This window comes from Balaenoptera acutorostrata, chromosome 19 (genome assembly GCF_949987535.1).
Source record: "Balaenoptera acutorostrata chromosome 19, mBalAcu1.1, whole genome shotgun sequence".
Lineage (NCBI taxonomy): Eukaryota > Metazoa > Chordata > Mammalia > Artiodactyla > Balaenopteridae > Balaenoptera > Balaenoptera acutorostrata.
In genome coordinates this window covers 1057623-1085597 of record NC_080082.1, presented here as the reverse complement: position 1 = coordinate 1085597, position 27975 = coordinate 1057623, and the positions used below count along the sequence as shown (strand labels likewise).

The following is a 27975-nucleotide window of genomic DNA, read 5'->3' as shown; positions in this document are numbered from 1 at the left end:
CAAGGTCCCTGCCACTCAGCCCCTCCTACCCACATTCTCCAGGGGCAGGTGGTGCGTGTGTGTGTGCGCACGTGTGTGCGTGTGCACGTGAAAACAAATCTATTCTCTCACATTTCTGGAGGCCAGAGTCAGAAATCAAGGTGTCGGCAGGACTGGTTCCTTCCGCAGGCTCTGAAGGAGGGTCTTTTCAGCCTCTCCAGCTTCTGATGGCTGCCAGCGACTGTTGGGGTTCCTTGGCTTATGGACACATCACTGCAGTCTCTGCCTGTGTCTCCACGTCACCTTCTCCGTGTGTCGGTGTGTCTCGTACCCAGTGTGTGTCACTGGGTTTAGGGCCACCCAGGTGATCCAGGGAGATCTGATCTCCAGATCGTTAGCTTAATCACGTGTGCAAAAACCCCTTTTCCAAATAAGGTCACATCCACAGGTACTGGAGATTAGGATGTGGACATACTTTTTGGGGGTATTGTCATTCACCCCACTACAAGGGCCAGTGCTGACCCCAGATCACAAGGGGAGTGTGAACCTGGCCAGATGGACACACGGATGGAGAGCAGAGGAGCGCCCTTCCGAGAAAACACTTCACTGGTGCTGGAGAGGGGACACTGGGGACTGGGGACCGTCCACCTCTGGGTAGCTTAAGGACCTGATAATCAAAAAAGTACAAGGCAAAGAGAGTTGCTTTAGAAAAGCCCAGGCTGAGATTTTTTAGTGGTTATTTAAGGCCAGGACCGGGTGTGTCTGCAGCTGGGCCCCAGAGCTTCCTTTCCCCACTCCAAATGCAGTCAGAGGGCAGAGAGCACGCTGCACCCTCAGGGAGGGAGAGAGCGGGGCGTCTGCCGCAGAGAGGAGCGCAGGCAGGGTGCCCGCCATGGAAGCCCCTCTGTGTCCCTGTGTGATGAGGCCCAGACTTGCGCCAGGTGCCCCGGGCGCACCCTTCTGCAGGGCCTCACAGGTGAGGGCCCACAAGGCGGCGTCTGTGTCACTCGTCATGGGGGAGTGTGTGCCCCGGAGGCCACCAGACCCGAGGTGAGGCGCGGGGGCTGGCGGTGACGCCGTAAAGCCCAAAGCTGCCGCTTGGCTGCCAGGAGTGAAGGGGGTAGAGCTGGGTCTGGGATCCACAGCCGCATCCCATCCCCCGCCTTCTCTGCAGTGTGCACCGAAGAAACAGCGTCCAGGTGAGGCGAATAAAGCGGGGCGGTCTGTTGCCATGTGCTTTTAAAAAATATTCAAGTTTAATAATTTATGCTTTACCAGTAAGACACACATTTCTACTTTTCTGTAAAAGGCGTTAGTGGAACAGTCCTGAGTATGCCGACCCGAAGCTGACCCAACGCTGCCTGGGCCTCACCTGCCCGCAGCTTTGCCCGGTGCCCTCCAAAGCCCCGACCAGCCCGCGTGCCAGGCCCACCCCGTGCCCTGCTTCGTGACCGGTGGCTTCGGCCGTGGGGTCTGGGCCGTCCTCCCGCCGAGGGAAGGGGGACGCATAGTTATTCTGCGCGGAGTAAATGGTCCCACGAGGAGCACGGCTGTCTACTCCTGACCCAGCCGCAGCCCCACTCTCAAAACCGGGCCCTCCCTTCAATACGGTGAATACCACGGCGAGAACCTTCCGCGCCCCCTGTCCGGAGAGAGACCGGGGGGCGAGCGGCTTCCAGGGCTCCGCCCACCGGACCCAGCCAGGTCCAACAGAGCCCCGCCCACCGGGCCCCGCTCCAATAGGATTCCGCCCTCCCAGGGCCCAGCCCACCGGTTCCGCCCCCGTGGTCTGAAACGGGCCCCGCCCTGGAAGTTGCTGTGAGGGAAGGGTCCCCCCCTGGCGCCTGGGTGTCCCCGAAGGCCCCCGCGGTCCGTGGAGCTGATCCCTGGTAAATTGGTTCTTTTGGGCAGCACCTGGAATCAAAGGCCGAGTCCGCCTGAGACCTCTGTTCTCACACCCTCCTCCCCAGCCCAGGGCCGAGACCAGGGCTAAAGCTGCCTCCAGGAAGCCTTCCTGGGTTTCCCTGCTGAAGGCTCACAGGCAGGTGAACACAGGCCCCAGCACCCACCAGGCCCCTGAGGCATCAGATCTTAACCTGTTCCCAGCCCCTGTCAAGCCAACATCTCCCCCTGCAGGGGGGTCAGGAAGGAAGCCTCCCCAGGGCTACACCCAGGCCAAACCCACTGGGGTCTGAGGTACCCCGACACCACCCAGCGGATGTGTGCAAACACCGGACACTGGAGAAGGGTCAGGCTGGGGCAGCTGCGTGTCCTCGGGCAGGTGCCTCAGCCTCTCCGTGCCTGCTTTTCCTGTCCCCTCGGGGATTAATGGGTTAACGTAGAGAAGCTCAGAGCAGAGCCCTGCCCCCCCGCCGCCCCCGCAGTGACTGGTGGGGGACACACACCTTGATGACCCGGCCTCGGAAGACGCTCTTGTCCAGCTCCACAGCGGCCTGGGCCGAGCTCTCGGTGGCAAACTCTATGTATGCATAGCTGGGGCAGGGCGGGGGCAGGTGAGGGCCATGCTCACCCACGCAGAGCTGTGCCCGCCCCCCGGGCACCCGGCCCCTCCCCGAAGCCCCAACTGACCCCTTGGGGTGTCCGGAGAACTTGTCGCACAGGATGGTGACCCGCTGGATCTCCCCACAGTGGTTGAAATAGGCCTCCAGCTCCTGGGCTGTGCCCCCGTAGTCCACCTGACAGGCATGGACCCTGGTGGGGGGCCTTCTGCAGGGGCCTCCGCCTCCCAGGGTCTCCTGCAGCACGTTTTCTTGGTAGAGAGGGGTTGATTGGGCCCCAGGGTGAGGGTGGTAGCCTAGACCTCTACCCCCCACCCCTGCCGGGGGAGTGGACTGGATACCCAGAGGAACGCTCCCCAGGTTTACTGGCCTGTGCAAAGGGTGCGTGGCTTTTTCAAGTGGAACTCGTTGCCAATAATCTGCCCACTGGGAGATCTCACGTGGAAATCCCGAATCCCAGCCCACAGTGGGAAATCAGGCCTGACCACAGAGGGTCCACGCTCCCTCATGGGGACAGCCCCCTCGTCAGAGCCCCCCTCCTGCTTCTCCCTTCCGGGCCTATGTGGCTTTTGAGTTTGCTACCCATACTGTCCCTTCCTTTAATCCTCACAGCCAGGAGGCGGCTGCGGACCCGGTGCTGCTGGGCCGACCCCATCCCGCCCCCCTCCCCCCACTCACGTTGCCCACGTAGACGGATCTGTGATCGGCCTCCACCGCCTCCGTGGGGCCGTCTGTGGAGAGAGGGGTTTCAGGACCAGGGGGCTTGCCCTGGGCAGGGGGCTCCCGGCAGCTGCTAAGGGCAGGCACCTCACGTTGGTGGCTCAGTCCTCGCTCCTCAGGGAAGAGGGGCACCTGGGTTCTTGGGGAAGAGTACCCCTTGGGGCCTATCTAGAAGGACCCACTGCCAGGCCAGACCTCGTGGAAACCCTGGCCTTTCCCTGGGAGCCCACACTTTTCCTGCAGCAGCTCGCACGCAGCTCATCCCCATTTACCCTCGCGCCCGAGGACTTGGGGGCCACGGCCCAGGGAAGGGTTCGGCCTGGCCCGCTGGTTCCTACCTGTCTCGGGGCTCAGCAGCTGCCCGGCCAGCAGGGCCGTGGCGTCTTCCTCTTCCCCCTCTGGGCCCTGCTCCCCGGGCGGCTTCGGTCGCTGGGCCTGCTCCATGGCCCACAGCTTCAGTTTGATGGCTTCCAGCTCCTGCCAGCACACGGCCCAGGGTGAGCCCGGAGGCAGGACAGCCCCCAGGCTCCCCTGGAGGGAGGGCAGAGGGGAAGGGGGCCTGACCCTGCCTGTTCTCAGGGTCATGCTGGGGGCTCCCTGGGGTGGGGAAAGGGAAGGCCACACGGACTCGGGCCTGGAGAGAAGCCCCTGTAATCCACCCCCAACACACAAAGTCCCCTTCAGGGCGGAGAGGCCACCCTGCCCTTTCCAGCCTGTGCACAGGTGGGCGTCCCTACACCCCCTTCCAGGCATGGGGACAGTGGCCCTCTTGGCCCTCTCACCCCTGGGTTCAGAGCTGCAGCCGTCCGTCCCCCTGCCCCCATGCACGGGGCTCCCCAGGTTCCCGAGATCCCAGCCGGCCTCCACCAGGTGCTCCGCGCCGCTGTTACCTGGTCAGGTAACGGGCACTCGGCCAGGTGCCCCCTCTCCAGGAGAGGCAGCAGGAAGCCTGCGTCTTCCTCGTGCTCTTCCGCTTCCCCCGTCTCCTCCTCCTCCCCGCCCCCAGCCCCCGGGCCCAGAGGGGTCTTCTCGGCCCGGCTCCAGGCCCCCCAGCCCTGGGCCTCGGGGTCTGAGGAAGCCCTGCTGAGCCAGGCCTCAGTGGGGGGCGGGAAGAGAGCTCGGCTGAGGAAGGGCCACATGGCGGATGGGGCAGGAAGTGGCAGGCAGAGCCTCCGCGCTCGCCTCCGCGCTGCCGGCACCTGCCTGCACCCTCCCGGGTTTTAAGCCCTCCCCCAGGCCAGGTGTTCCCACTAGAGGCTTCAGAGGCCTCCCGGCTGGGGCCGAGTCTCCATCCTGGCTTTTGGGCCCTGAGGGGTCAGAAGCCGGATCCCCGCCCTGGTGCCCTTCTTCCTCACTGGCCGGCCCCTCTGGGACACTCCAGGTGGAGAGGGTGCAGCTGAGGCGGAGCCGGGAGGGCCTCCTGGCGATGCAGGAGCCAGGAAGCTAAGGGGTCGCAGGTCCCCCCACCTCCCTGTGTCACGCCTCCAGTGGCCGGCCACAGTTAGGATGACGCAGACGTGAGCAAGTTACCCGAGTGTGCAGAGCAGGGAGGGGGCACAGGGGGTCAGAGCAGGCTTCCTGGAAGGGGTGGCATTTGAGCCGGCCTTCAAGGAGGGTCAGGCAGAGCCGAGGCGAGGGTGGCCTGGGCGGAGGGAACAGCTTGAACAAAGGTCTGGGGGTGGGGGTAGGGGGGTGCCACGAGGTCAGCGGCTTCTCGGGCCAGGCCAGGGCAGGGTCCTGGGCCAGAAGGAGAGACGTCCCGTCCCTCCTCCTGACCCCTCCTGGGTTCCCTGCGGTCCATCCCCTCCCCACCCCACCCCACCCCAATTCTGGGCCAGCTCTTAGGTGGGAACCAGTTAATGAAGCCGGATCCCTGCCCGGGCCGCAGGGCACGATGGTGAATTCTGTGCAGATCAGGCCTGGATACTGGGGGCCTGAAGGCAGTTTGTCAAGTCCCGCCCAGTTCCTCTCTCTCCCTGAGGGCAGCTGCAGGCCTGTGTCCCTGGGTGCCCTGGTATCCTCCGTCCGTCCTCCCTAGCAGCTGCTCTGGCCTCTTCTCGCCCTGGCGTCGTCTTGGGGGAGCTCCTGCCATGCCTTTTCCATCCTCCTGACGTGTTTATGGGGGGCCCCTCTGGGCGCGTTTGCCCACCCATCCCACATCCCACCCTCCAGACCATTGCTGGTAGGGCCTCTTCCCTGGGAATGTGGAGTTGGGGGAGGGGAGAGTTGCAGCCTGTGAACGAACCCCGGGGGCCGTGGATGGGGGGACGAGGCGTGCGCCCTGGAAGGAAGTGGGGGACGCCGTGGCTGCCTTTCTCCTCCCGGCTCTGTTCTCACCTCCGTGGAGGCTGAACCCCACCCCGGGCCCTGCAGGGAAAGGAGCCGGCCTGAGTTGGCTGTGAGCCTGCAGGCCTGGCCTCCCAGCTCCCGGCCCTCCTTGCCTGCAACACCCCCTTTTCCCCAGGCTGCACACAGCTTCATGCACTTGCATGTGTGAGGCTCCAGGGGGCACTATTCTCACTGTGCTGCTGCTTCCAGGAAGCCTTCCCGATTGCTCCATCTCCCTCTTGTGGCCACGGCGCCCGGGCCTCGCCCTCTGTCTGACCTGTGTAAGTTACACGTCCCCAGGTCCCCCCTGGCCGGCCAGAGTGCCTCAAGGGCAGCACTGAGGACAGGGCCCCAGCCCAAGGCTGGCTGGATGAGGACAGAAGTACAGCTGCCACAGGTCTTTCTCCCACGGTTCGGGGCAGTCAGGCCCCCTCTCCTGTGGGCCGAGACCCCATGGAAGGCCCCTGACCCAGGCCCTTCCCTCTATCTCCAGGTGGGAGGCGGGACACCAGGGCAGCTGCGTCCAAGCCAAGGGCCGGCTGGACTCGGGACTGGCCCGGTCAGCCTCCCTCTGAGCTCAGACCTCTGCAATGGAAAATCGCCGTCATCCCCTCTGTGCTGGGACTGCTGACACACCAGGCCCAGCTGGGGCTCTGGCCAGCTGCCTGGCGTGCAGACAGGCTTGCCCCCATGCTGGCCTTTCCAGTGACGCCTTTCAAAATACACCATGTTCCAGGCTGGGCCCGAGTATTAATAACACCCCTTTCCTCCCAGGGGCCGCCCGTGAGCCCAGAGCCCTAGCCCTGCACACCCGCTGGGGGCGGGACCTGCCCTGTGAGCCACGTGGACACCACGTCTGGGACACCCTGGCTCCTCAGGGCCAAGGTGTCCACCCTCAGGGTCTTGTGGGAGGTGCCCACATGGCCACAGGCGGGGGGGGCTCGGGCCCTTGAAGCCACGAGTGTGTCATCTGGGGTCTGAGGTCATCCCGACCACCTCGAGGACACAACCTTTGAGAGTTCACCCCACTTGGCCGGAACTCAGGACGCAGAGGTCATCTGCCACGTCCCGCTCACGCCCCGACCCTGCACCACACGTTCGTCCACCCCCGTGGCGCAGGGTCTTGTCCCTCTTGCCTGGCACCGAGAAAGCCCCCCAACACAAATCTGGTGAATCAATGTGTGAAACGGGCTTAGGCGGAGTCGCCGGGGACCCAAGGAGAGGCGGAGCCCGTGATGGCAAACGGCGGCTTTATTCCACGACACAGAACCCACGTGGCCGCGAACAGAGAGATGGGGGGACAGGGGAGGGCGGCCACCAGGACCCTGCCCGGCACCGAGGAATATGACCCAGCACTCTCGGTCCAACCCCTTTGGGGGAATTAAAAAATAAAATCACATAAAAAGAAGAAGTGGACAGTCAATCCATTGCCCACGAGGCTGCGTGTAGCCGGGCCCCAGCTCCCGCTGCCCGAGCCCCTCGGCCCGGAGGCTGGCCTGGCTAGGCCCCCCTTGTCCTTCATTCTAACGTTTAAAGCCAGGCTCCCCTTGAGTCCCGACGTCGAGTTACTGCTGTAAGGGGTCTCTGGGGAGGCACTCCAGGGTCCGGCTGAATTGAAGCAAAAGCAACAGGAAGCAGGCAGATTCCAGAGTTTTCTGGAACGCCGGGGACTGTGCAGGTTGCTGCCCAGACAGCCGGCTCCCCGGGCCTCGTCCGTGCACGGCATCCAGGCTCCTTGCATCCTCCTCTTCCTCCTCTCCTGCCAGCAGGAGGTGATCCCGTGGGGGGCGCTGGAAGAGCCCCATAGGTCGCGGGAGCCCGCAGGCAGGTGTGGGGCTGAGGGGCCCAGGGAGAGCCGGGGCTGGGGAGAGTGTGCTGGGCCTCTAGGGCCACAGGGACACCCACCCCACCAACCTGGCCAGGGGCTCTTTCTACAGCTCTCCAGCTCTGAGGGGTAATTTCCAGCATCTGGGACCCCTGGATGGAAGACGGGCATAGGCGTGAGGCAGAGCCAAGCACGAGCACCTGGGAGCAGGGGCTCCAGGAGCACTGGTGTCTTAGGGAGGCCAGCACGGGGCTCTGTCGTGCCCCTCCCTTCCTGGGGACATCTTCTCCAGGCAGTGACCCCTGGTGACAAGGAGAGGAGTGGCTGCCGCCACTCCGCAATGTCTGGGACTTGCCAGGGAATGTGCTCTCCCTGACTGGTGGTCCCGGTCACAGGGCCCCTGAGCAGCCGTGCGGGCCACCTCCAGCGCCTCTCCTGGCCCACGGCCACCACACTTGCTAGGCGGGCCCAGACTGGCCAGAGCTGTTGCTAGGACATTGGTCCAATCTGCCCACGTCTGCAGCAGAACCTTATCTGTCCCCGGAGCAGGCCTGGACCAATGGGAGGGGCACTGGGAGGGGGTGGCCGAGGCCACAGGGGACCCAAAGCACCCCCACGGCTTTGGATCCCTGAGGGAGTTGGTGACGCTACACTGGGTTCTGGCTGGGGATGGACTGAGGCGTGGTCGTGTGGGTTAGATGGGAGACACATGCGTGGTGTGCAGACGGGTGGATGGTGAAAGGATGAACGGGGGACCAAATGATAGCTGGGATAGAGTAATGGACGGATGGGTGGATGGACAGATGGATGGAGAGATGGACAGATGGATGGGTGGATGAATAGACAGACAGATGGATGGGTGGATGGATGAACGGCCAGAGAGATGACAGGATTGGTCAGAAGGGTGAACTGATAAAAGAATCAGTAAGTACTTGTGGGTAGGCTGAAGGGATGGGCAGAATCACGGCCAGACACGCTACAGTGAGCTGGGACGGGCAAGGTGGGTGGTGCGAGGGACTGGACTTTGGTGTCATTTTGAGGATGTATTTGGAAAAACTGGCAAATAGGAGGAAGTTAGGGTCTGTCCTTATCCCTCTCCACGGTGTCACTGGGATGAAACCAGAAGCAACGCCCCCTCCCACCTGTGTCCCTCCACCACTGGACCTCTTGGGCCCTGATGAGCGACCCCACAGGGCGGCCCCTTCCCGGGAGGCCGGCTCCTCTTGTACTACGGCCCTTACCCTCCTGGCCCCAAGGCTTTCTCCAGCTCTCCTCTCTTCCCCGGTAGCACCCCAGGCTTTCCTTTGGTCCTGGGGATGGGAGCCCTCGTGATTCAGACGGGGTCCGGGGTATGCCAGCCTTCCACATGGGGAATGGTAGGCACTGGTCTTTGCCAACAGAACACGCCCAGACACCACCACCTGCCGACAATGACACGTCCTAAGAGAAAGGCCAGAGACAGGAGGGGGTGGGAAAGGTCGAAGGGTCCCACGTCAGGGGGCTTTCCACCGGGGGTGAGGGGGCCCAGGCGCCAGCATCCGCTGTCCCAGCCTGTGAATCATCCCTGACTCGGCCCTGTGGGCCGGGAGCTCCGGCCGCCGCCCGCCTCACTCTGCCCTCCCGCCGGCGCTTTGGCCTGCCTTGGCCTCAGAACGGGGTAATGCTGCCGTTTCGGTTTGACTTGGGGGGGAGGGAGGGTCTGCGAGCAGCCGCGTCTCACAGAGCTTTGGGCTCACCAGCGTGTCCGATCTCAGCCCCTGGGGAGGAGACCCTCACGAGCACACTGACGGCCCATAAGCTCAGGAGGTAGCAGGGCAGGCCGGCCTCTGAGCTGGAATCCCTTCTGTCCAGACGCCCTCTTTGCATAAGAAAGGCAGGGGGAACACAGACCACCAGCCAACTCCAGCTCCGGCCGCTCCCCCACTGCCCGACCAGAGCTACTCATTGGGAGTTTGCCTTCTCTGTGAGCTCTCTGGCCAACAGGGCCTGCACACAGTGACCAACAAACATGCCGGCTCCCAAAGCAGGGAAGGGGCCCTGGATGGAAGGAGCCGCCTGCTTCGTGTGACCCAGCCCACACCCGGCATCCACTGACTCGGCGCCCACGGGGACACCCCTCCCGCCCCCTCTGGGCCTCAGCCTCCTCGCTGCCAGCCGCCCAGCCCACCCGGCTGCCACCCTCTGACCCTGCAGACGCTCTCTGCTGGCAGGGGCTACGTCTGTCGGCCTCTGGCCGGCCCCTTGTGCCGGCTTCTGCAGCCCCGGCCAGCGGCAGGTCTTGGTATATGAGATACAGGTATGGGGGCCACACAGGGAAGATGGCCTTTCTTAGCTGGCTTGAGGGACCTCTTCCCAGCAGCTGGGGTGGGACGGGCCGTCCCCACCTCGGACCCTCAGCCTGTGGTCCGGCCTTGCGGGCTTGTCTGGCCCGATGCCACCAGCTGGCCAGCCCTGGCACGCCTGCCTGTCCTCAAAGGGGACCTTGCGAGCGGAAGAGGAACAGAGGCTGGCAAAGCACACCCGCGGGGCTGCAGGTGGCGGGCTCCTCCCAGCCAGGACTCACCCCGCAGTCCTGACCTCAGGGCCTCAGACCTCCGCACCCACACCCCAGCGCGCCCAGGGCGCCACCCTCCACCAGCACAACCTCGTGGGAACGGAGTCCGAGGGGAGAGGCGGAGCTACGTCACAGCACATGCACAACTGCCCTTCTGACAGGTTCAAGTCTTGCGAGAGAGAAAGCAGACTGGAAACGTGACGGGTGGGCGCCCGCTGCCTCACGAGAGCCCGAATCCCACCCGGCCCCTGGTCTTCTGAAACCCACAGAAGCGAGCCTGAGAGGCGGGCAGCCCTGTGGCCCCAGGCAGCCCGGGAGCTTTCTGGAGGGTGAGATAGGTCTAGCTCGACGGTCAGAGTTAGGGCTCCTGCCAGGTGGGGCTCGGATGGCACCTGGTCTGTGTACCGACGGACTCCTTCCTGGCAATACTCAAAGGGTGAATTCCTACCACTCTGAAAAGTAACAGCGATCAACAAACCCATTGCTCCCCGTAGGACCGCAGTTCAGCTTTCTTTGAAAACCTAGTTCCTGAACTTTACATGCTTCCATTGTTTCTCTTAATTTTTTTTTATTTGGCAAACATCTCTTCTTTATTATCATCATCATGAATATCATCATTTGGACCTCTGCAAGGACTATATACATTCACATTATCGCAGACTATTGACTTCTTGCCTCTCGGTGGGGCCCCTGGGCACCCGGTTTCAGTAGCTGGTCACTATTGCACTCCAGTCCAGGGAACTCCTTACAGCCATGCAAGAAAACACAGATCGGAGACCGTGTTTGCTGTTTGTTCTCCCACTGGGTACAGATCAGAACTTCCTTATTCCTTTATTTCCTCCTTGAGATCGCTGGGGGAGTTGAGTGGGGTGGGGGGACAGGGCTAGGCTTGGCGGGGGGATTTCGGAGAGAACATCCCCTGAGGAACAGCTGGACAAAAATGCAGGGTTATATACAGCTGATCAAGTCTCCAGAAGGTGCAGGGAGGGCGGATTGCTTTTGTTGTTTTTTTCCTTTTTCTGCAAAAGTGTGGAGCTGCAGGAGACACGGGGGCTGGGACGGAACGACGAGGTGGGAGGGAGGCTTCTCGGAGCGGGCAGCAGAGGTAGAGGCGGACGACGAGAAGCAGCAGATGAAGGCGCAGTTGCTGTCTCCTCGTGCTTTGAAAAGCAGTCAAGAATCAACCCAAAAGATTGTCACAGTTTTGTCTCAGAATTATGTTCTCTCTGGGAAGGACATGTGAGCACTTCTTTTTCACAAATGGAAAGAATGAAATGTGATGGGAATTCACAGACGGAGTGAGGACAGACGAGGTACCCTTCCTGCATGTGTGCAGACGCACGCTGGGCGTGCCCCGGGTGCACACGCACACGGGCACGCACGCGTGGGTGCCGAGGGCCGAGCTGCCCACCCCACCCGGCCCCGGCGGAGGTGCTGCTGTCGAGTTGAAGAGAAAGAAGTCGCTTCTTGTTGGACAAAACACTTCAAACCCCAATATCCCAACCCCCCCGAACAGAATCAAAGCAAAAGACCGACATCTGAACAAGCCCAGGCGTAGAGTAAAACAGTGAAATAAATACTTTGGCAGTGACAAAAAAATTTTGGATTTTGACTTCTTGTGTTTGCTTTTTGGATTTCCTTTGGAGCAGAGGTGTGTCCGGCGTCCTTGGCTGGCTAGCTGGCAAGGTAGTTTACAGGTATGCTTCCTTTACCTTTTTTTAAAAAAACTTTTTGGATTTCTACTTAAAGCCAAACAGTTTGACATTAAAGGAAAAAAAAAAATCCTGAAACCAAAAATTACTTCTTGAGTCTGAAATTGACATCTTTCTAACCGTCCTCACTGCACCGGCCACACACCCTGGGGGTGGTTTCAGTGACACAGTGGCTCAGATCTCCGGCTATAAAAGAACAGTTTTCTTTTTCCCTTTTGAATCAGGAAGGGGGAAAAACCCCCCCAGTTTTCTTTGTCCATTTCTGAGTAGCTCTTTTGCCAAACAGCCCCCCAAAATTCTTCAATGAAAATATAAGCCACCAAACAATTAGATTTTTTCATTGAAGAGAAAGTGTGTGAAAGTCATAAAGAGAGAAAAATGAGAGAGAAAGAGGGAGAGGCGGGTGTGGACGAGCCGGTCACCTCTGGCCGGCGTCTGTCCGGCTGCCTAAAGCTCGTCGGGTGGTTTCTGAGGATGCACGAAGAGGCTGAGGCGTGATCGTCAGGTAGCTGAGGAAGTTGCATTGATGCAGTCTTGTTGGTTCTGTGTTTTCTTTTGGAGAGAAGCAGTAGCAGCAGTGACTCCCAGGTCGGCTCCCAGGGCTGGGCGCGCGTCTAGCGGGCCGGGCGGGGCCGGGTGGGTCGATGGGCACCGGGTCCGGGCGGGTCAGCGGGGCGCGGCATCCAGCGGGCCGGGCGGGCCGGGGGAGCCGGGGCGGGAGGGCCCCGTGGAGCCCGCCTCGCTGGGGCTGGCGGCGGCCGGGGGCAGGCAGGGGCCCAGGCCTGGGGTGGCATCGGACTGTCCGGGCACTGGCTCGACCACTGCGGCCGAGGGGCCCTGCAGGCTCTGGCCGCACACGTGGTGGTGCTTCTCCCAGTCCTTGTGCTGGCAGAAGGAGCCGCAGTAGCGGGCCGCGTTGCAGCCGCTGCACGTCTCGCTGGCCTTGCGCCCGCAGTTCCAGCAGCTCTGGGTGTGAGGGGGCACGGTCAGAGGTGGCCCGGGCCGGCCCCCCAGTTCCCCAGAGTAACCATCCTGGCTGCAGACCAGGGAAGCACACACTCCAAACACACCTGCTCAGACCCAGCCGCGACATCACCGAACAAGAAGAGAAAAACCCCAGCTTGCGATGACCCTCTGCAGACACGGCCCCTCAGCTGGGCCATTTTGGGGGGACGGGCTCCCACAACTCCAGCCCACCCCAGACAGGTGCATGGTGGGCCACAGCCCCTTCCCTCTCTTCCGGGAAGCCCTCCTGGCCTCGCCAGGGCTCCGATACCAGAACGTGGCAGCCCTGGCGGAGTAAAGAGGTGGGCTGCCCAGCCACAGCTGCCGCGGTCCCGTCCTTCCCCTACCACTGGGCCTCTGGTCCCTTTTTCTGTAACAAGCGACGACCCCAGCTGCCCACATGAGCAGAAGGGGGGCAGGGATTCCAGCGAAAGGCCGGAGGCAGCAGCCCAGGCTGTGGGACGGGGAAGCCAAACCGCCCTGGGAGAAAGGCCCAAGCGCCCATTTAGCCCCCACAGCCTCCTGCTGGCCACGCTCTGCAGGCAGGACCCCCGCCCCACCCTTGCTGCTCCCCAGATTCCTGCCGGCTCACTCCCTCAAGGACTGCTTGGACGGACGGTACCACTAGCGGGCTTCCCTGACACCCACCGTCTTCCCTACGCACGTCCACGGCCTGAAGCACCACAGGCTGTCCTTCTGTGTCCCTGATCCCCTTGCCTCCTCGGGGCCAGCTCAGCACAGACGAATCCAGGGGGTTTGGAGAAGTGCCCTCCCCGAGGACAGTCCCAGGATCCCTGGAGAGAGCCTCTCCCTCCTCCTGACCTCTCTGCCATCCAAGCCCTTCTCAGACAAGGAGAGAATGCAGTGGACGCGCAGGTACCAGCACGGTGACTCTCACGCCCCACTGCTTGCCTCTGTTCTCACAGCTTAGAGGGGGCCTTGGTGTCTGCCAGCCTGCCAGCGTTCAAACAACGGCCCCACCACCTCCTAGAGAGTGACCTGGGATGAGCCATCTACCCTCTGGAGCCCTCAGTCTCCACACCTGTACAATGGGGACACCCACAGGACCTGCCTCACCGGGCCGTGCGGGCTCAAGGGGCCCCGGGGCTGCCCAAGGTCACGTGGCTGGGAAGCACGTGACCGGGAAGCGGTAGAGTGGGGTTCCGGCCCTGGACTGCGGGGGTGGGGGGGGGCGGGCGGCCCTACCTCGCTGGAGTCCTCCTGCTGGTTGACCACAGTGAGGGCGTCCTCGGAGGCCTGCCGCCGCGCCTCGGCCAGGGCCCGCTCCATCTTGGCTCGCTCCATGCTGATGAGCTCATGGGCCTTGCGCTCAGCGTCAGACACGGCTTTCTGCAGCTCTGACATCGCCTGCCGCTTCACCTCGTTCACTGCTTCCTCTGCAAAGGACGCCCCCGGCTGGTCGGCACCTGGACCGGCCCAGACGGGTCTCCCCTGCCCACCGCCCCGGGGGCGCGAATGGTCGCGCGGGAAACCTGCAAAGCCCGCCCTCTACTGTAGTGTAGAGGACCATCCCCTGGAGGGCGGGGACTGGGCCCACGCCCACATTCTGAGTCAGCAGGCCTGGGAGCGCCCGCAGGGACCCCCACGCAGACGCAGACGCAGACGGGGAGGGCGAGAGGGTCTGGAGCCCCGGGCCACCCCCACTCACCAGCCTTTCTCCAGATCTCCTCGGGCATGTAGCTGGACAGGGTCCGAGGCACGGACTCCCGGTGGACATCTGAAACACAGGAAGGCCAGCATCACACACAGGACAGGGCCCACCCGACTGGGCCATGGGGGCAGGGTGTGTGATCTTGGGGGCCCCCAAGGTACCCATGGTGGAAACCCTGTTATCAGTTGCTGGTGGGGGGAGCAGGGTGATGTCAGGAAAGGAGACCCTCGGGAGCCGATGGGCTTTGGATTCGGCTGGGAGCTGGGCCGAGCCTGGCCCCTCTGCGTCTCCACGGTCATCATTCAGGAGCCTCCCAGCGCCGGGCCCCTGGCCTATCGGAACCGAGAGCTGGGCCTCCCACCGGGTCAGGCAGTGTCTGGGCAGCAGGCGGCCCCTCTTTTCCAGGTTACACGGTGTTGGGTGTTATTTCACTGCAGGGCCGTGTGAGGGCGCTGCCGTGGCGAGTGATGGCCTCGGCCCCGGTGCCCCGCGCGCGCCCACAGAGCACACCTAGCTGAGAGCCCTCAGCGCCCACGGAGCTGCCGAGGGGCCGGGCGGCGGGCGCGGGGCCCTTCTTGCTGTCCTCGGCGGCGTCACTGTAGCGCCGGATCCAGTGGTTGAGCTCCTCGCGGTCGGCCTCCTGGCAGCGGCGCAGCACGGTGAGCGACCGCCGCGTCTTCTCGGCCATGTCCATGATGCAGTTCAGGAGCTGCGGGCACGCGGGGCCGGGTGAGCCACTCGATGACGAGGACGGCCGGGACACTGTCCCACACTCCGGGCCCGGCCAGCCCGCCCGCCAGGCCTGCCCAAGGGGGCTCAAGGCTGCGGCCTGAAAACCCACCTTCACTGCCCGGAAAAACACCTGAGCAGCTGGGCGGGGCTGGGGAGGCGCCCGGGGCACCACACCGGCGGGGAAGCTTGGCCAGACCCAGGGCTGGGGCTCTCCCTGCAGCCCTCGAGGTGCGATCTGCCCCGCGAAGTAGACGGGCTAGCTCCGCTCCGGGGACCACCCTTCTCTTGGGGTCCCCTCCCCAAAAGGACGCGGGGCAGGGATGACCCTGAAAATGGTGTTAAAGGGGTCCCACCCCCGCGGCCAGGGGACCTTTCTCCAGGAGACGGTTCGCGGGGCCCTAGAAGGGAAGGTGCTGAGGGGCCGACCAGGAGCGCACGGGCGAGCCTAGACAGGCGGGCGCAGGGCCAAGGGGGCGCACACGAGCCCTGCCCCCGCAGCGCCCGCAGGTTGGGCAGAGCGCCTGGGACTTGCTGCAACGCCCCGTGGCCCGAACCTGGACACTCACGTTGTTGAGGTGCTTCCACTCCTCCGACCACTCGCGCTCCGTGAGCCTGTGGTCAATCACTTCTTCAGGCCGGGACCCGTGCACGGCTGCGGAGGGAGCCGATGCTCAGGCCCCGCCCCCGCTCATCAAGCCCCGCCCCGCCCCCGCCACTGCAGCAGGCCCCGCCCCCACTCACGCCCCTGCCGCAGGCCCCGCCCACGGGCTGTGTCTTCCCGTGGAGAGGTGAGGAAGAGAACCCTGGGCACTGACCGTCTGCCCACTGCCCTGGGGCTCAGGAACAGGCCTGGCCTCTACTCAGGCTTCGGAGGAAGAGAGCCGTGTCCCCATCCCGCGCTTTGGCCACCCCTCCCCCACCTCCAAATCCAGCCACTCTCTTTCTGCCCCCTGCTGCTGGCATAGTGGCCTCAGACCTCAGTCAAAGGGCTTCCCCACTGCTCAGGGCCTCCTTGTGGCTGCCTGGCTTCACCCATACTTTACTGCTTCCCCTGAGCTATCTGGACTCCTGTGCATCCTTCAAAGCACAGGTCACAGGCTCCTTCCTCCTCAGCAGCCTTGGGCTCTCAGGCTTCCTTAAGCCCCATGTATCTCTGGTTGTGTAGTAATTATAGGTGCTTCTTTGCTTATTCTCAGTCCTGCCAACAGACTGTGTCAGTCCCCAGGGCAGGGCCAGTGTGGCCTGTTCACCTCTGTATCCCCTGGGCCGAGCTCCAGCCTGGTAAGAGGAGTGATCCGGCTTATCTGCTGGGTCTCAGCTGAGCGGGTCTAAGTGTGGTCTCCTGGGAAACAGTGGGGTCGGGAAGAGCCAGAGCCCTGACACTCATTCCCCATGGGACCTGGGCCCCTTGTCTTGCCTGTGGCCTCAGTTTCCCCACCCTGCCTGCCTCCCGGAGGTGTGATAAGACTCCCGGGAGACGAGATGGAGGGGAGAGCCTTGGGTGTGGAGCAGGGCTCTGTGCTAAGGGCTTTACGGGTTCATCCCTGCCTCAACCTCCAACCGTGTGTGGGGGGGAGGGGTTCTGCCGTTATTTCCATTTTATAGATGAGGAAACTGAGGCTGGTTACAGGGACATGTTAAAGTAAAGCAAAGCAAAGCAAGGTAAAGTAAAGCAAAGGTCGGCTGGAGCTGGGGCTGTGCCCTTAGCTGCTGGCTGGTATAGCTTCAGAGACTGAAACAATGGGGTACCCACACCCCGTAATCAGAAACAAAACAAACAACTGCGAGCTGAGAAATTCACGCCAGCGGGACAGCGGGACAGCGTCTGGCTTCCTCACAGCAGCTCCTCCTACACTTTTTGAAATACCGAATATGCTCACGCCCACTGTGACCCAGCATGGCCCATGCTTCCTGGGCTGGGGTCTACTTAGGCCTGTTTTAGCCCCCAAACCTGAAGTGCCTACCCAAACTGCAGCAGAGGTGGGAGCTAGTAGCCACAGCCCGCCGCCCACCACCCTGCCCTGCTGCCCACGGAGCTGGGGCCTGTACCAACGCCCCAACCAAAATAGTGGCTGAGATCTGCCTGACAGCTGGCGTTTATTTTTGCGTTAGCAGAAGCGGGTGGGAATTAGCACCTGTCTGACCCGGCTGCAGGGAGCCAGACGCTGTCACCTGCTGCCCGGGCCTGGGCCCGGGCCCTGGAAGCTTCCGGGGGGAGGAGGCAGGGGCAAGGCCTCTGCTGACCCTTCCTCTGGGCCCACCATCGGTGCCCTGGGCCTCTGCCTCAGGGGCAGCTGTTTCCAGGTTTCCTGCACCAAAACGCTGGGGGGGGGGGTTCCCTGGGGTGGAGGCTAATCCTATTCATCCCTTTGACCCAGCACAGAGGAAGGTCAGAAGGTCAGTCGTGGTAGCTAGACGACTTTGGGCCTGTCCGTTACCCCTTTGGGCCTCAGTCTCCCCATCTGTGATGTGGGCATGCTAACACATCACACAGGTGTGTCAGAACACATCGGGGTGCTGCCTTCTAGGACCCAGCAAAACATACAATGCCAACAAGAGGACCACTGGGACCTGCCACACCGCCACCAGTTAACAGCTGGGTCTTAACCCCCTCTCACCCAGTGAAGGCAGGGCTGCTCTTAGACCCAGGCAACAGGGAGGAAGCAGGCATGCAGGGCACGTGACCTGCCCAAGGGCACACCTGGGGGAGCTCGGAGGACCAGGCAGTCCTGCCCCCGGGGGGTGTCGCCCCAGCGCCCAGCCTCCCTCATCTCCTTCGTTCTTGCACGGACCACCCTCTACGGATTTGGTGTTTTGGTGTAGCAGGACCGGCCGTGTGTGCTCAGTGGTGCCTCTGCTTTCCCTCGGGGCGCCTGGGCCTTGGAGGCGGGGGCTGCAACTCCCGCGACTTGGGGACCCCCCACATGCCGGATCTCTCCTGCTGCCAGTGCATCCCGAGCGGCTCTAGATGCCATACCTGGCCCTGCAGAGCCCCCAGGACAGGCACCTCTGCAGCCATGGCGCCCACCTGCCATGGGGAGGGGCCCTCCTGGTCCTGAGGGTGGCGGTGTCGGGCTGCCCCCCCGGGAAAGATGGCTGTCCCTCAGGCTTCTGGGCGCAAATCCCTCCTCTGCACCCACGTCCTCAGTGTCCATCCTCCCCGGACAGACGTGGCCGGGCAGCGCCAGCGTTCACGTGCACACGGCAGCCCCGGATGTTCCACCCGCCCCCCCCACCTCCACTCGGCGCACGCGTGCACCCCTGCAGCGCGCCGCTCACCCAGCTGCCGATGGCGCTCTCGCAGCTCCCGGGGGTCAAGGTGGCGGTAGGAGTCCCGGAAGTGGTGGGCCACGGCCATGTCCTCCAGGCGGTAGTGCGGAGGCGGCGTGGGCTGGGGCAGCCCGTTGCTGGGGCTGCAGCGCTGGGCGGGGCTCAGGGTGCACGGCCGTTTGCTGAGGTGGTCCGGGTGCAGAGGGTCACGGTCTGACCCGTTCTCTTTGGTCCTGGTCCCAAGAGCAGGCAGGGGACAGTGGTCACGGGGCCAAGATCCGTGGACAGAGGGGTGAGGGGAAGGTCGGGGCGCGGGCAGAGACCGAGCGAGCGAGGAGGAGACAGACCGAGGTGAGCAACGGGAGAGATCAGACCCGGCCGCTAGGGGCCCGGCCCCGTGCTCCCCTCTTCCTCCTCCTCTGGGGCTCCTGGGGTGAGGTGGTCAGGAAGCCTGGGCCTCCTTGGAGAGAGTGGGGGAGGCACCCTCCCCCATCAGCAGGACAGGTACCCACGCTATGACCCAGCAGTGAGGGCCAGCCCAGGCACCTGGGCACCTCGGGCTGCTGGACACTCGGGGTGCACGTCCAGCAAGAAGGGAATAGCCAGGGCATGCCGGCCAGGCAGTGTCTGTCCTGCCTCCGCCCCTGTCCTCCCGGGGCATCCGAGTCCTCAGGAGAACCCGCCACAGCGAGACAGGGCGGCCTCCCGGTGCTTCAGCCTGTTCAGTGGCCTTGCACTTCAGGCTGAACGTGACCAACCCAGCAGCGGCTGCCACAGAACGCGACGTGGTGTCGGCCTGCGTTCTCTCAGCCCCGGCACTGGGGCGCCCGCTAAGCCTCGGCGCCAGCGCAGCTCTCAGGAGTCAGGTAGGGAGAGAGCCGGGCCTCCACCGTCCCCCCAGGTACCTGTCAGGTGTTCTCCTCTTGCCGTTCTCGTTGACCTCCGGGAGGAGCTCCGAGGGGTCGGTGGGGGAAGAGGCGTTGGCATCCAGCAGGAGCTGCTCGTGCTGGGCCAGGTACTGGGCGGGGGTCTGCTTTGCCAGGCGGGCGCAGTGCAGGAGCTCCCGCTGCAGCAGGGGCAGGTTAGCCTGCGGGGGGAGGGGAGGGGCTTGGACTGGCTGCCAACTGAAGTCAGGGCGCCAGGTGCTTGGAGGTGAGGCAGGGACGCCAACGGCCAGCCTTGCTGTGTGACTTTGGGCAAGCTGCACGACCGCTCTGGGCCTCGAGTTCCTCTGCTACAGCCTGGGGATGAGGGCGGGACCATGCCCCTCAGGAGACCCAGTGGTCTGGGGTTTTTCCCCTTCACCAAGCTCCCTCCTGCGTTGGCATCTGGAGAAACCGAGGAGGGGTCCTCACCAGGACCCGCTGCCTGCGCCTGAGGAAACAGGCCCCAGACGACCACCCGCACGGAGGAGACTGAGGCTCAGGGGGGCGGGGCAGCCCTGCACACAGCTCACCGCAGGGGACGAGCAGGACCCCAGCACACCTGCCGCAGACCCCAACGTGTGCCGGCTGGTCCTGCCTGCCCACTTTCTGCGGGTTCCCAGCCCAGCCTTGAATAAAGGCATCAGTGTACCCACACCACTCTGGGCCGTCACGCGTGCCACCTCCCGGGGTCGGACACGACCACTGGGTTCCACATTTGTGGGTAAGGATACCACAGCACAGGGAGCAGAATGGCACGTGGGGGGGGGCACAGGATTCGAATGCAGATCCCGCCTGTGACCACCGTGCGTAACTGCTGTGCCCTCCTGCCTCCGCCCTGCTCTAGGCCTCCCGGCGAGCACGGCAGGGCCCCGGGGGCTCGGCAGTCTCCCCAGAGCCACCATGGGGGGATGCCGGCTGAATGGGGGCCCGGCAGCAGGCCGCTTGGGAGGGCCAGAGTTCTAAGTATTTGTAAATAAATGCAATTCCCCAACTTTCTCATGGTGTTTCCAAGCCACCTCAGCAGCCTCTCCCGCCTCTGCACCACCAGCCCCCACTAGCGCATCCACCCGGACCCGATCAAGCAGCCAATGCGTTTTTGTCAAGCAGCACCGGCTGCCAGGCCTGTTTTTTTTCTACTTGGATAGCTGAACAGGGGCCAGCCCTCCATCTGTCGAACACGTTAGGAGCATGAGCTGGGAAAGGAGGTCCCGGGAGGTCCGAGGACGCCAAACATCCTCCCTCCCCCTCGCCAGCCCCTCCTCTCCCGGTGCAGCAGGGCGGGAGACAGCACGGGCACTGGCTGGTTGCTGTTAGGGCCATGGAAACATCTGGATTCCTGGCCGGCTGGGCCCAGCTGGGAGCCGGGGCCACGGGTGGAGGGCTGGCTGGGCGGGGCGGCATCTCCCAGCTTCCGGAAAGCCCCACCACTCAGCCACGCACAGCGTCAGGCTCAGGAGAGGGTGCAGGGGACCTGGGGCCTTTGGCCGGGCGAATGGGGACCAGGGCCCAGAAGAAATGCATAGAGACTATGGGGGCCGGTGGTCCTCTCCTTCCTGGGCAGCAGTCCCAGTTCTGTCTCCAGGGCCTGGGAGGCCTTGCCGCTGAGATGCTGGACGGACCGAGCTGGTGAATCCCAGCTCTGCCACCTGAAAGAAGGTTCCATGCTGTCCTCTCCACAGACGGGAACTCCGGCCAGAGGGAAATCAGTGTTTGCAAAAACACCCGCAGTCACGGTGTTACTGGAGCAGGTGTCTCCCATTCGGTGAGGGTTTATGACATTTCCACTGCTTTCCCAAGGACCTCCTCCACTGCCCCACACTCCACTGCAGGCCCTGTGTCTGCCCACCGTGGCTGTGCTGTGTGACCGTGGGCAAGTCACTTAACTTCTCTGACTTCTGCCTCACCTGCAGCTGGAGCTGCAAGAAGCTCTGGCTCCTCCCATCCTGGGTGTGAGGCTCCCACGAGCTTCTCATGAGTTAACTCTCCCAGTCCCACCTGAGGTGGTGGGCTGTCACACCCCAGGGACCCGGGAGGGGACTGGGAAGTGGGCGTTTCAGTTGCCCAAGGGCAGAGCTGGGTTTGAGCCGGGTGGGCCGGCCGCTGCTCCTGCCCCTGCTATAGGAGGTGGCGCCAAGGGCCAGCACGTGGGTGCACCACGGTTGGGCCTGGGAGGCCGTCAATCCCCAGGAAGGCGCGGCCCCCGCTGCTCCCAGGTCACAGGTGGGGAAACCGAGGCCGCCCAGCAGGCCGGCACGCCCCCCAGGCTCCCTGCGGCACTCTGCGTGCTCAAGAGGCCAGGGTCCCACAGTGAGTGGGGGGGCAGGGGCGGGGCACTCCCCAGGCAGGGCCGCGGCGACAGGACTGGCCACGCCCAGGAGCCCCACGTCAGGCAGACGAATGGACTCTGTCCCTGACAGCCCGCCGGCCCAGGGCCCTCACCCAGCTGCCCCATCGCCAGGAGACCAATCGGGGCGCCACGGCTCTGAGAGCCCCGTGACAGCGCTGTGGGCAGGGGGCACACCGAGGCAGGCACTGCCAGGCCGGCGCGTCCTGCCTGGCGCCTCACTGGGGTGTTTCTGGCAGGGTGCTGGGATGCCAGGGCGAGTGGGCCTGGCCGGGGCGGGCGCGGGGATGCGGAGTGTTTTCCCTGCTCCTGCCCCTCTGATAAACAAGGGCAGCTGACACGGGCGGGTGGGACATCTGCTGTAAATATCTAATCTGACAGAATAGCAGGCACTGCGTCCCCCACGATGGGGAGCGTGGAGTCAGCAGTAAGTTGAAAGCAGGGAGGAGCGGGAAGGGCTCCTGATGAATTGCAAATGACTGCCAGATGGGCGAACCCTCAGCCCAGCTCAGAGTGAGCTCAGCGGGGTGTGGGCGGGAAGGCGGGAGGAGGGAGCGGATGTGGGGTCCCCTTGGAACGAGGTGCGGGCCTGGGGCACACCCCGGGCAGGCTGGGAGGCTTGGAGCTGGAGGGAGCTGGGTTCCAGCCTTGCTCCACCCCTCCACCAGAGGGGACCTCGGGGCCTCAGTTTCCCTGCCTGTTAACCGGGAACAGTGGCGGTGTCTGTGCCACCCCCGCTCCCGCCCCGAGGGCTGCTGGGGGCTCAGCAGGGGCAGCTGCAAAGGACACGTCGTCTGCAGAACACTTGAAATCCCCAGATGACGACGCCCAGTGTCCGTCGAGCACATCCCGAAGTCTTTACCTGCGTCTCTCCCCACAACCTTCCCAATAGCCGGAGAATGGCTCCCACTTCACAGCTGCAGAAACTGAGGCACAGAGGGGCGAACTAGCTTGGCCCAGAACAGTGGGGGCTAAGTGGCAGGGTCAGGGCTCGCATCGGGGCACGTCTGGTCTGGCCTGTCTTCAAGACCCTCTGAAAGGCAGGCCCCACCAGGGTGCAGCTGTGCAGGCGAGCATGGCCCACGGCTGGGAGCACCACCTGGGCCTGGGAAACGAGAGCCCGCCAGGCGCTGCAGGGCGGGCATCTCCCAAGCGAGCTCTGTGGAACCTGACCTGAGGAGAGGCGCGCCAGCGGGGGCACCTGGGGTCAAATACATTCGGGAAGCATTTCATCTCCACCCCCTCTGGGAGATGTGCGACCCTCATAGGGGAGTGAAGGCCCTGAGAAGTACTGCAGGGGAGACATGGGTCTAACGCTTGTCCCGGTTTTGTGCACACACATTGCCCAGCACCTTGTTAAAATGCAGATTCTGACTCAGTGGGTCTGGGCTGGGGCCCAGGAACCTGCATTGCTCACACACCCTGGTGTTGCTGCCGCCCATCCAACAACTACCGAGAGGCCCTTGCCCACTGTTTATCTTCCGTGATGACCACACGGCTGCCTTCCAACTGACACCCACTCACCCATCTGTCTGCTCACCCACATGACCACCGTCTGTCCACTGTCCCTCTCCCCTCACTCCGCTCCAGGTACACGGCCACCTTGCTGCTCCTCAAACACAGCAGGCACACCCCTGCCTCAGGGCCTTTGCATGTGCCGTCCCCGCTGCCTGGCTCTGTTCCCCGCTCTCCTCCCTCGCCCTCCTCCACCCTCATCAGAATGCACCCTCTCTGCAGCTCCAGAGTCTACGGCCGTTGTTGTCGGCTGGCACATAGCAGGTGCTCAAAAAACAGCTGTCGAGCGGCTGAGTGTATTGGCCACTAATAACAGGGTTGAGCCTGGGAGCTCGGTCTCAGAGCACAGGGTTGGGTGGCTGACTAGTCCGGCCTGGCAGCGAGCTTGCAGGAGTCGGCCGCGACGGGTCAGCCCTGTTCCCCCCGGGGCACAGGGGTGTCAGAGTCTCGAGAACAGTGGCTGATCTGAGCTGGCAAGAAAAGACTCGGGGCTCCTGGGGCCCCAGCACAGGGGAAGTGGGTTTGTCCCTACCTTCAGGAAGGGGATGACGAACGGCCGCAGCGGGAAGTTGGTGGCCTCCTGGAGCTTGGAATGGAACTCCTCGATGGTCAGGGTGGAGTTCTGCGGCGGGGAGGGGGGGAGAAAATACCTCGCTTCAGCCCGGGGAGAGGAGGGCAGAGACCGAGGGCTGGCCCAGCCCGGGGTCACCGCGCCCCCACCCGACTCACCACGAGCCCCAGCACCAGCGTGCGTACACGCTCCCCGATCTCCGGGGAGATGTCGCTGCCGAACTGCTGTAGGGTGGCCAGGAAGCGCTTGAGCTTGCTGAGCTGCCGCGCCCCGCAGGCCGGGGGCAGCTGCTGTGTGGACAGAGAGGCGGTGCACGAGGTGGCTGGGCCATTGCTGAAGCCGCTGGGCGTGGACGGGGTGCCGCTGACGGCCGTGGGCGAGGGGCTGCTGCCGTTCATCACTGCGCGGGGAGAGGCGGGGTGAAGACGCGGCAGGGCAGCCGGGCCCCACGGACACCCTTTACAGACACACAAACTGGGGCCCCGGCAGGGTGGGGCAGCGAGTACGGATGGGATCCAGGCGTGGCCCGGGCTCAGCGGCCCTGCGGCTTTGCTCTGGGCCATGCAGTCGGGCCCTCCACACCCAGGGGACACCACGGCCCCATGCTGCCTGGCAGACGCGCATCTCCTGTGAGCAGGTAGAGGGGCTTCCTCACAACTGGGATCTGCGGGCCCACCCTCTTCTTCCAGGGAGAGGTCCCTCATCCCCACAAAAGGGCAGTGGCCACCCACCCCCCACCACGGCCCCAAGCCACGCCCCAGTGCCTACGCAGGTGCCATCGCCCGCCTGAGGGCCCCCGTGCCAGGCTGACGGGGCTCAAGGTGGGGCAGGGGAGCCTGGACCCCCGGGACAAGCGGGGTTGGATGCTGGCAGGGGGGACACTGGGGCTGCTGCACGGGTGAACGTGTGCGCACATGGGCCCCAGCTGCGTGCGGAGGACAGGCAGGTGACCTGAGGGGCCTGCGATGAGCTCATGCAGGGGCCCCGGGAGCAGCAGTGTGGGTCCCTGTGGTGACAGACACTGGAACTGCTGTTCAGTGGTCCAGGGGCAGGACCGTAATCAGCTGAGTCTGCCCCTAGGGCCGGGGAGCCCTCCAGAGCCCGACCACCTGCACCACACTGCCCTGCACCAGGGCCTGCACAGAGGTCAGAGGTCGTGGGCTCCCAGGGCCCCTGGTGATGGTGGAGGGGGTCTGGACACGGGACGGTGGACTGGACGCCTCTGGGGGTCCCAAGGCACAGCCCACAGACTCCGCGGCCGACCTGCGGCCGCTCACGCCTCCGCAGGCTGCATGGGACCTGCTCCTTCACACTCCTGTTCGCACACCCGACTCCAGCTCCTGCACACGTGCGTGCTCCCTACACGACCGTCCCAAAGCCCAGCCCCTCGCCCACGCCCTTCACTCCCCACGCCTTCCCTCCCTCAGCAGCCTTGCACGCACCTCACGCAACATGCCAAACACACGTGCACTCATGCTTGCATACACGTGTATACGTGCATGCAGATACATAAATGTGCACACACGTGCACGCACCTCACACGTGTGCTTGCACACAGGCCTATATGCACTGCATGCATGCACACACGTATGTGCACACGGACCCAGTGCACACCCTACGCGCACAAAGACCTATGTACACTCACGTGCACACACACGCCCACAAGCACACCCTACGTGCACACACGGGCACGATGCAATGTAGCCCCACGGCGCACCCATGTGCACACCCACACAGCACACATAGACGTGCACACTAGCACACGCACACGTGCAGGCACACTTCTCACTCACTCAACTGTGGTCCCCGAGGCCCGTGCCCTGGCCCCCCGGCCTTGTCTGGCTGGGTCTGTGCAGAGGCCGTGCGCTCACGCCTCGCCGGGCTAGGGATCTGGGGATGCAGGACAGCTCAGAGCTGCTGCTTCCTCAGGGCCGGGTTTCTCCAGGGCTCCAGCATCCGCCGGGGCCTGCGTGTGTGGAGACGGGGGAGCAGGAGCCCCTTTCTCCGGGGTGGGGGTGCTGCTGGGCTCGGCTCTGGGAAGCGGCCCCTTCTGAACAGCCACAGCACCGACGGCGGGCGTGTCGCTCTGCCCCTCCAGACCACGCCAGCCCGGCTATCCTGACCTGGCTCTGGGGGTGACCTCCGCCGCCTTGGCCTCGCCCAGCCTGCAAGGGCGGGAGCACGTGAGGTGGCCGCATGCCCGTCCCTCCTCCCTGGGCCTCGGCTCTCCCAGGGCTTGGTTCTCCAGGTCCCGGCTGCCGGCTCCACCCGCCCCTGCAGGCCTGGGGGATGCAGCTCCCGCTCCAGCCCTAGGCCTGCGCCATCCCCCTGGGAGCTGGAACTGGCCCACCTCCACCCCCCCCCCCCCCCCCCCCCGTTAACCCCGAGCCTGCTGTCTGGTCGGCTCTGCTTGCACCTTCAGCTTCCATGGCCCGCCTGCCGGCGACACCTGCGAACGCTCCCCCCCGCCCCAAGCTGTGGGCCAGGGACCGGCCACCTAAGCCGCAGGCGACGGGCCTCGCAGCCCCTGAACAGTGCACACGGTGCTCAAGGTCGCCTCCCGTCCCCCGTTACCCCGGCACTCCGCAGACCCTCAGAGGCAGCCTAACGCGGCCCAGCCCTTGCGGGCTCAGGACGAGCACCCTGGTTGGGAGTGGACGTCCTGGACCAGCCCAGACGTGCCGTGCCGGTGAGACGCGGGCCTGGCCTCCGCTTCCTCATCAGCAAGCGGCCCTCGGGCCAGACCAGAGGCGGGGCTTCTGGGCCCGGAGGGCCGGCTGCCCCCTCTGCTGCGCGCTCCCCCTCGCAGGACCCAGCGTATCCTTCTCCCACCGGAAGGCGCCGGAAACGCCTGACCCGATTGCTTTTACGTGTCGGGTGATGGCTCATCAATAACCGGCCCCACGTAACAGAAGTTTGGAAAGCGCTGGTTGAAAGCCAGGGTTGGCGCCAAAACAGACGTGCTGCCTCTGTGTCCCGAGAGGGGGCGGGCTGCAGGCGTTGCGCCCTGCTCCGCTCCCAGGGCCCGTGCCCTTCACTCGGCCCTTGGTGCCGCTTCTCCCTCCCTGGAGACACAGTGCAGGTTGAAACCTGTTTGCCCCCCTGGTCTGGGCAACCTTAGGAGCTCCTTCCAGGACCCACAGGTGACACTCCGGCTCGGGGGTAATCCTGCAGGACAGTCGCTCCGGGGACTTCCTCTCGCTCTGGGATGGAAGGAGCTCCAGACACAGAACACGAAGGGCCCTGTCCCTCACCCTCTCCGAGGTGTGTTCAGGGGAACCTTGGACCAGAAGACCCTGCTGTTGTGCTAATTTTCTCTGTCATTGTGGAGCTCCAGCTGACCCCTCGGTGGATGCCGACACACACACACACACACACCCTGGTCGAGACTGATGACAGCCGCTGGCGGTCACCCCAGCCAGGCCGGGAGGTGGCCTGCTGCATGGGGACCTCACCGCAGCGGGGGCTTCTGGTCACTCACGGCAGAGCTGGGCCGTCGCTCGGGGTCTGGATCTTCAGGGGCTTCGAAGACGTGCGGCTATCCACGCCTCCTGGGACCCCGCCCGCCAGCCCCTGGCCTGGCCTCCCTGTGGCGCCCTTACCCGCTTGCCCTCGGCGCCTGGTCCTCCCGGCGGCCGGCCTGCCCTCGCTCGCTGCACTCCCTCCCAGGCTGCCGGGCAGTCTCAGCAGCTTGCTAAAGAGACGCCGAAAATAACCCTCGGCCACAAGTGCTTTCATTCCCACAACAGGTGTGTTACTAAGATAGACCACACGTGTCCCGGCCGAGGTTTGGGGGCACAGCGCAGCACCCCACGGCTCCCCCAGTCCCGGGGCCTGGGCCGGGGGGGCTAGGATGAGGCACCGAAAACAGCCCCTCCCGCCAGCCCCCCTCCCGGCCTTGGTGCCGGGAATCACCATCCTCCTGTCCACACAAAGCTCACAGGCCTCACAGCACCGCAGCTCCGTGGACACGCCAGGCCCTAGATGATGCCACACCTGGGCTTACATCGGGCCGGTCCAGATGGGCGAGCCCGCTGCACTTGCTGGCTGACACACACTGCCAGCATCGCCCGATGAGAGCCTCGCCTGAGGGCATCAGCTGCGGCTTGGGCACTTGGACGGGAATGACCACTAGTGACCAACATCCGCTGAGCACCCCGCGTGGTCCAGACTTCACGCTGACGTGACCCAGGGCTCCGTGTGATCACCCTTGGCACTGGCTCCACTACTTTCTTTCTACAGGTGGTGGTCCCTGACTGTTGGACATTGTGCCTGGAAGGGTAAGAATGGGGTCTGCCCCAGG

The 27975-nt window shown here is 64.2% G+C and overlaps 1 protein-coding gene across 12 annotated transcripts in view; it reads right to left on the bottom strand.

Moving 5' to 3' along the window:
* CBFA2T3 (CBFA2/RUNX1 partner transcriptional co-repressor 3) overlaps positions 1-27975 on the bottom strand; it is a 68116-nt gene that overhangs the window by 2581 nt on the left and 37560 nt on the right. For 5 of the 12 annotated variants that reach the window (XM_057534675.1, XM_057534674.1, XM_057534673.1 and 2 more), the window contains 12 exons: positions 23831-24072; positions 23634-23723; positions 19222-19403; positions 18326-18549; positions 15613-15698; positions 14825-15023; positions 14312-14380; positions 13849-14039; positions 3557-3695; positions 2569-2675; positions 2385-2472; positions 521-1893 (listed from right to left, as the gene is read on the bottom strand). In XM_057534675.1, coding sequence (XP_057390658.1) covers positions 1292-1893; positions 2385-2472; positions 2569-2675; positions 3557-3695; positions 13849-14039; positions 14312-14380; positions 14825-15023; positions 15613-15698; positions 18326-18549; positions 19222-19403; positions 23634-23723; positions 23831-24072 — 2219 coding nt within the window. In that variant the 3' untranslated portion in view covers positions 521-1291. Of the gene's footprint in view, positions 1-111; positions 1894-2384; positions 2473-2568; positions 2750-3176; positions 3230-3556; positions 3696-6335; positions 12604-13848; positions 14040-14311; positions 14381-14824; positions 15024-15612; positions 15699-18325; positions 18550-19221; positions 19404-23633; positions 23724-23830; positions 24073-27975 lie in introns of those variants that run through there. The other 7 variants (XR_009006152.1, XR_009006151.1, XM_057534679.1 and 4 more) reach the window with 5 other exon arrangements.